The sequence below is a fragment of the Quercus suber genome, unplaced genomic scaffold (genome assembly GCF_002906115.3).
Source record: "Quercus suber isolate HL8 unplaced genomic scaffold, Cork oak 2.0 scaffold_14, whole genome shotgun sequence".
NCBI lineage: Eukaryota > Viridiplantae > Streptophyta > Magnoliopsida > Fagales > Fagaceae > Quercus > Quercus suber.
Window position 1 is genome coordinate 349,670 of NW_027069479.1, and position 8,497 is coordinate 358,166.

Genomic DNA, 8,497 nt, shown 5'->3' on the forward strand with positions numbered 1-8,497 from the left:
ACTTACTGTAAATCTCTTTTTCTTCTCTGGTCTCCAACACAGTTTATCCTCCCCACTTCCTTTTACTGATGCCCATAGATCACATCCATGAAATTTGACAAAGTCTCCAACTCCTAATCCCGTACCACTCAATTGAAATTTACATCCCAATGACGGACACCGTTAGTGCATCGCATAAGATCTGCCACACTTGTCTCCTTGTCATGGAAAATCCTAAATAACTTAGGAAAGCACATAGCAAGAGAGTTTTCCTCCACACCATCAATCTTGCCAAAATTTCACTCCAGAACCTTCCCTTATATCATACTGGAGATAGCCGAACAGAGTAGGCCAGCCCCTTTAAATAAAATTCCATAAACTCATCCCATATGAACTAGACACTATGTTGGAGCACCAGCCTCTCTAGACACAACCATACTTCACCTTGCAAGTGCTTCCTAGGCCATAACACATCTTTCTCAAGTCCAAACCTCCACAACCACTTCCCCAATAATGCTTCATTCTTAAACTCCTAATAGCCAATCCACCAAATCCCAATTAACCAGATGAAATTTGGTCTCATTCCCTAACCCTTCCACTAAGAAATTTTTCTAAAGCTGCTCAATCCAGTTAGCCACATCAGCAAGAATAGGGAATATAGAGCAGAAATAGGTAGGCAAATTGAAGAGAGTACATTGAAGAAGAGAGACTCTACCTCGCTTCGACATGAATAGTCATTTCCAACCTACTAGTCTATTTTCCACCTTTTCTAAAATTGGATTCCATATTGCCTTCTCCTTGAATATAGCACCTAAGGGGAGGCCTAAATATTTCATAGAAAGTGATCTAAATTTACAGCCTAAAACATCCACCAACAGGTCTATATTAGGAACCTCACCCACAAGTACCAATTCAAACTTGGAACAATTTAATTAAACCTGACTCTGCCTCAAACCAAAGAAGCACCAATCAAATAACCAATAGCTGATCAAGATCAACATCACAGAGGAGCAAAGTATCATCAACAAAGAGTAGATGAGATATCATCAAAGTATTCCCCTCCAAATTACCTACCCTGAAACCTAACAGACGACCTTCACGAAAAGCTTTATCCAACATTCTACTAAAGACATCCATGACTAAGGCAAACAGCAAAGGAAAGAAATGATCACCTTGTCTTAATTCCTTGGAATTCCAAAAAAAACCACAAGGAAAGCCTAAATAATGGTGGAGAATCAAACTGTAGAAAAACAAAAATAGTCAAATGCCTTATCCACATCCAACTTACATAATAATCTAGGCAAACCAGTCTTCAATCTACCATCAAGGCATTCATTAACAATTAACACAGAGTCAAAAATCTGCCTGTCCAAGACAAAAGCATTTTGAGATGCTAAGATGATGGCTATCCTCTAATATCCTAGGAAACTCCAAAACATTTAGAAAGGCCTATTGACCCGCTGCTTAGTATATAAGGACTTATAAAATTGAATGATGCTCTCAGCAATCCTTTCCTGATTGGAAGATAACACCCCATCACCCAATAGACTCTTAATGCTTCTTCTATTAGAATTGGCCATACGAAGAAATAATTTTGTATTATTGTCCCCCTCCCTCAGCCAAAGGACCCTAGACTTTTGTCTCCAACTGATTTCTTCTAGCAACATGGTCTTCTCGATTTCAATGCAAAGCTTGTCCTTTTCTAATTTCTCCACACCAAATCTAAACAGGATTCGACCCTTATGATGCTTTCCACCCTCCAAAAGATCTTCGAGAATTGTAGGAAACCTTCTTTTGATGGTATTAGGAAAGTGCTCCTCCCAATGATGCAAAAAACCTATCTATTCTCAATCCTAAAGAAGAATTATACCATGTGTATTGACCACCCTCTAAGGGAATGTCTACTAAACCGTGCATGGAAATGAAATTAGAAAAGTCATGCCTAGCCTGAGAAAAATATTCACCCTCCAACCTCTCTCATGGGAATTGAAATACGTTAAAATCTCCTCCCACACTCCACAGTATATTCCACAAACTATAAATCCCTGCCAATTTCCCCCATAACAACTCTAGTTCCCTGTCCAAATTAGGACTATAAACCCCAATGAAAGCCCACTCAAAACGATCTTCCACATTTTTAAATCAACAAGATACTGGAAAATCGCCCACTGCTTTCTCCACTTTTTCTACCACTCGTCTGTCCCATATGATCAAAATTCCACCTAAAGCACCCTCCCAAACCCAAGTACAACCAATTGGCAACCCCATAAACTTCTCACTAGACCTCTGATAATACACTCCAATTCAATCTCTTGCAAACAGATGATATATGCCCTCCAAGATCGGATCAGATTCCATATTTGGAGTCCCTTATCCCTCTCACTCAAGCCTCTAACATTCCATGATAAAATCTTTAGGTTCATTGGTGAACAATCAAAGCCCTATCCCTACTGCTAGTTCGACTCTATAGAGGAAGCATAATAGTTAATAGTGCTGAAAAGGTTTCTCGATTCCCTTAGCCCTCGTACCCTAGCCCTAGTAACTTGCTTCTAGGCGCTCTCCTCAGCTGCTCTCTGTTTTATCTTAGCTTCAATGTACAGTTGTTTTAAGCCTCACTTTTATCAATGTACAACTTTTTTAAACATCCAATTTTCAAAAAGCTAAAAAAAGATAAGTTGTACTAAATGGACATTTAGACTAAAGACTATGATAATTGTTCGAAAAGGAACTACGGTGATGCTTTCGTAATTGACAAGCTTCATTTAAACTAGACACATGACTTAATGAAGGAATTGCTAACTTGAGTTTGGCCAAGAACAAGTGACCCAAATGAAAATGCATTTAGGGAGAAGAGATGGTAGCACTCCATACTAATGAAATGAGGGAGAAGGAGCTATCAGCTTTGACGCAACACATATCCCTAAAATGCATGGAATCACTCAACCATGATGCTACACAGATCTTTTAGGTGGGAACAGAAATTACATTTTGAAAATCCAAATAGAGGTAGAAAAGTTAAAGGAGACAATTCACCAAGAAAGAACTAGCCATAGGTAGAGATCAAATAAAATCATCCACACTAACAAGTGACCCAAACGAAAATGCATTTAGGGAGAAGAGATGGTAGCACTCCATCCTAATGAAATGAGGGAGAAAGAGCTATCAGCTTTGACGCAACACATATCCCTAAAATGCATGGAATCACTCACAACCATGATGCTACACAGATCTTTTAGGTGGGAACAGAAATTACATTTTGAAAATCCAAATAGAGGTAGAAAGGTTGAAGGAGACAATTCACCAAGAAAGAACTAGCTATAGGTAGAGATCAAATAAAATCATCCACACTAAACTCGCACCATGGAACTTATAACATCAAGTTTTGAATCATCTTTGTACCATACTTCTTGAAAGCTCCAAGGTATTAGATTTTTTTCCCCTCCGGGATAAGTACAAATTTTATTTCTAAAGGAGTGTGATGAAGACATGGAAGATTAATTTGCTATTACTTTGCAAATTCGCCTATTCAAGAATTATTTTATTGGGTCCTCTTGTGAAGTCCAATTAAAGTGAAAGTCATGTCATTTTAATATTCTGAGTCTTTTAGGATTAAAAAAAAGTTTTTAATTTGGGTTTTGTTTTATTAGTTATGGTCAATTTTATATTCAGGGGCAAATTTGTAAATTCCGCAATTCCTACAAATTAAAGAGTTTTGGTAATTTAGTTGAGTCTAGGATCTTCTAAGGTATTCTAAGTATCTTAGGTTTATTTTATGTGGGTCCAAGTTAGGTATTTATTAGTTTTTTTTTTTTTGCTAGTCAAACTAGTAGTACTATTACTAGTAGGAATCCTATTACTATTAGTACAAGAGTCTTTATAATATATTGTGCTCAATGTATTCAAAAGGTAGATTGAGTTGATTAATAAAATTGAATGTTTTAAGCAATAGGCACATTGGCCTTTGTTGGTTCATTCTCCTTCTATTTCTTTCTTTCTTCTCTTCTTTCGTTCTAAAGTTACTGTTCACACAGCCCTTAAACAGCCCTATCTTCTCTCTAATTATTCTTCTTTCCTAACCCTAAACCCACCATGAACAAACTTAGACAAATTCAGTAATTTGTCCTACATCAAGGTGCAACCCTAGTACATAGAAAATATATAAAAATAAATAAAGCCCTGAGAAAACACTCATATTTGTTTCAAATCATTACTGGATATATATATATATATATTTGGAGGGAACGTTGTCGGTGGATTTTTGAGGACATGGACAAATCTGATGACTAGCTACATGCTTCATTTAGCGGTTCTCTTTTTGATTGGTCTTAGGCTTGGGGACTCACATCTAGTGATTTTTATCCCTGTGTCCCTTAGCTCTCTCTTTGTAATTAATTTTCTTTTTTAGTTTTTGTTTTTCTCTTTGTTGTACTCTTTGGTTTGCTTTATGCTTTTCCTGCATGAAGCAGTTTTTTGAATATATAACTTTCTTACTTATCAAAAAATAAAAATTATATATATAAATTCTTTACTTTCACGTTATCCTCACAAGCGAAGCATCATACATATAGAGATATCTGTGCTTCACTTGTGAAGAGATAACCTGTAAGAAAAGAATTGGTCAATGAGATATTTTCAACAAAGAAAAACTTTAAGAGAAAAAGAGCATAGATAACAACAATGACCAAAACAAAATGATTGAGAAATCTTACTTTCGGTATGAGAAATCATTTTGATTGATATGTATGTATTCTGGTAGTTCTTCAATCTGTTGATCCTTCATACAAAGCATTGTCATGTTACACATAATTTCTCAAAATATGCTACAAATAAAAAGAAAATTTAATATCTTGTGAAGTTAATTTCAGAGAGCACAAATGATAATAACATAAATAAAAAGATGTACAGAGAAATCATTTTGATTGATATGTATGTATTATGGTAGTTCTTCAATCCGTTGATCCTTCATACAAAACATTGTCATGTTACACATAATTTCTCAAAATATGCTACAAATAAAAAGAAAAATTAATATCTTATGAAGTTAATTTCAAGAGCATGAATGATAATAACACAAATAAAAAGATATAAAGACTAACATTAAGTTCAAATATAATCTCACACAATAGACAATCATCCTTGCTTCCAAGAAATAAAATAGACAACCATCCTTGAATCCCCATAAACAAAAATGTATGAACCAATAACCTAAATTATCTTCACTTATAATCCTGATGTGTATTACCTTGCATACGAAAGGGAACTGTGCATACTCCTTACTCATGATCACAGATCCACCTGGTATCTTGACTTCTAGCTTTTGTCATCTGGTCATGGGCGGTTGACCTCCAGTCATGATGGAAGGGTCCAAGAATTTGAGTACTTCCGGTGTCAATCAAAAGTTCCACCTAATGCCTTTTAATATGCCCCAAAAGGCTCATGGTTATAGGATTAGAACTTCCTATCAGGGCATTTAAGGAAATTTCTAGCAACTCCATGGTGTTTTTTACTCCTTCCTGCAGATTTTCCATCCCTTATTCATCCAATTCTTCTGGGTGAACTTCTTGTTTTTCTTCCTGGAATAGCTGCAATCCTTCCATTCAAAACAACTGAGGTTTTGCACAATCCCTTCTCATCACAGTAGTAGCATAACCCCTTCTTTCTTATTTCTTCCATTTGAGCTGGAGAAATTTTCATACTAAAATTCTTGGTTTCTTATCAATCTTTGGCAGGCCTAAATGGACGGCCTACCCCTTATTCAGTTAATGGCTTCATTGTCATTCTATTGCTCAGGATATACTCTTGTTGAATCTTGCCCAGCCCAAAAGTTGTGTTCAAGAATGTGAGGTTAAAATTATAACTGCTAATCTCATCTCTCAACTCACTCAAACAACAAATTAGTTTGTGCTTTCAAATAAGCCTTTCAGCCTATTGGACAGACTCTCAAATTGAGCCTAGCATACTACTACAGTAGATGTTTGTCTGAGGCTTGTGGAGGCTCCCATTGGATTATCATAGGAAGTAGGGTCAAATATAGTCTGTAATGCTCCCACGAAGGCTTCCCAAGTAGTGATAACTCATGATTCTTATGCATCTTATAACCACACTAAGGCTTCATTTTTCCATGTGCAACATTAGAATTTTCTGATGGGCAGGAGTATTATAGTAGTTGAAGTATCGATTTGCATTGTATATATAAATAGAAGGATTTTCCCCTCCAAATTTGGAAAATCCCAGTTCCATTGCCTTATGATGATGCCTCCATTTCCTGTTGGTGCCTCTATTTCCTCATTGAGTTCTTGACCCCCATTTTGAGTTTCAGTAAGGGATTTTAAGACTCTCTGTAAGATAGTTAATCTGCTGTATTAGCCCTTCTAGGACCTTTTGTTAATAATCTTGCTGTTACTTCATGCAAACAATGGATTCAGTTAACTGAGACAATTAAGTTCCTTCATCCATTCTAGGTCAATGCTCTGATACCAAATGTAACGTTTAAATTGTAGACTTGTGTCAGGTGGAATCTAATTGATTAAAGTATTAACTTAGATGAGGTAGTCACCCTTAAAAGAGAAGAGAATGAGAGGAAGTAGAGAGAAGAAGTTCATGATTGGTTTCTTAATGATATTCCTCACTTATGCCAAGTATTAATATAGGCTGGTTTTGAGGTCAGTTGGATCGTGTAACTAATTTGAATGTAACAACTAACTCATTAACAACTCCTAAACATAATCAACACCCAACCAACTAAATGTAACAAAGGCTTGACAATGTCATAAACTTTTAATTGCATACACAAACAATTAGAAGTACAATCGAAAATACGCTCTGGTTCATTCCATTTTACTACCGGGCTCTGTTACTTCTTGAAAGTTGAAAGTTGAAACAGACCATCAATGTGTCAAACATGATTCACAAAAGTTTGTGATGGGCAACAGAAATTCCTCAGGGATCCCCTTCCATGTATGAAAACGCACAATACTATATGCTAAAATTATGCCCATACCCCATATTCACAAGCTGAACCTGGATAGCTTAAGACTAACAAACTCACACACAGCATTTTCCAACTGGATTAAGGGGAATAAAAGTTTTTTTTTTTTTAACTAGAAATAAAATTATGTGAAATTTGAACAAAGTTACAATCATATAATGAAAAGGAGGAACATAAATACCATACCATGAAGATTCTATACAAAATTTTTTGAGAAAATGCAGAACTCCAGGCCCTTCAGTGAATGCCTTGCCTGCCACCTGAAAACCAAAAAACACAAATTATTTGAACATACACTTTTGATTATCCAATTAAGGAGAAGATATAAATGAGAGAAATTTTAAATAACATATGATGCTTGCAATTATTTCAAGTTAAAAGAAAATTTTAGTTTGAATAGACAATTGAAAATTTAGCAACAATACAAACAAAAACTGAAAATACATGAATAATGCTGCAGTCATATCCAGCACAAAAATTATACAATTATTATAGGTTTCATAAAATAATCTCAAAAGGAACAATTAAAGTCAAAACAAAGCTCAAGTGCCAAGCAATAATCAATTCATACACATATGTGTAAACACACACACCAACTAAATTTATTATTAAGTACCAAAAAAAAACTCTCTCGCTCTGGGTCAGTTTATAAAGTCATAAAAATTTTCTCCTTTTCCTAGCTTCCAAAACCCAACAACGCAAACAAAAGAAAAAGAGAATTTCAATGTATTCAAATAATTTCTCTTCTCTGAATTTTAGTTTCTTAGGGGTACTTACCAAAAACAATTTCTGGTTTTCAATGTGTACGCGCAAAGGAGATCGGTATATAAGATTTTGTGGCGGCCAATGACGAGTACTTGAGCAGCGGCGAGATAGAGAAGAGTGAGAGTCGATGGTACTCGTTCAGAGGGAGAGAGGGAGGTGCGAATGTGCTATAGAGACGAACAGAGAGAGATAAAGAATTAAAGATTAAAGCGTACAGGAAATTTTAAAATATTTTGATGAATAGTAGCTTTAAAATTACTTTTTAGCTCTGTTTGTTCGGATAAATCCTTGTTGGATAAATCCCTATCTAAAGATTTTTTTTTTTTTGTTTTTTTAGTGATTTGTAGCATAAAGAAAATTAGTAAAAATATGTGGCTTGCTTTTAGAAATTGTTTTTTACTGATTTTTAAAAAAATAATTTTATTTAATAATAAATTAAATAAGAAAAGTTAAAAAATTATTTTTCAACTTATTTAATATTGTTCCCAAATATAAGAAAATGAAATAGTTTTATAGAAAATATTTTTTAGAAAATAACTTATTTTCTATAAAATATTATCGCTGAAATAAACAGTGCGGCAAATCCTAGACAATTAAATTGTAAATTATTTTAGATCAACAAAAAAAAAAATTGTAACTTGTTCTAATTTAAACTAACCTTTAAAAAACTATCTCAAAACAAAAAAAAAAAAACCTTAAAATTACTTTTTTTACCTAATATTAACAGTCAATAACAACTTATTACTTAGAATTTGATTTGAAAGT

The 8,497-nt window shown here is 34.6% G+C and overlaps 1 protein-coding gene across 5 annotated transcripts in view; it reads right to left on the reverse strand.

The window, feature by feature from the left end:
- Positions 1-7,954, reverse strand: part of LOC112035360 (histone-lysine N-methyltransferase ASHH1) — a 32,847-nt gene extending 24,893 nt beyond the window's left edge. Inside the window, exons 1-3 of one of the 5 annotated variants that reach the window (XM_065780552.1) lie at positions 7,745-7,954; positions 7,154-7,227; positions 4,689-4,744 (exon numbers count right to left, since the gene is read on the reverse strand). In XM_065780552.1, coding sequence (XP_065636624.1) covers positions 4,689-4,744; positions 7,154-7,156 — 59 coding nt within the window. In that variant the 5' untranslated portion in view covers positions 7,157-7,227; positions 7,745-7,954. Of the gene's footprint in view, positions 1-4,688; positions 4,790-5,221; positions 6,288-7,153; positions 7,228-7,744 lie in introns of those variants that run through there. The other 4 variants (XM_065780546.1, XM_065780536.1, XM_065780538.1 and 1 more) reach the window with 4 other exon arrangements.
- Between the last annotated feature and the right edge of the window lie 543 nt (positions 7,955-8,497).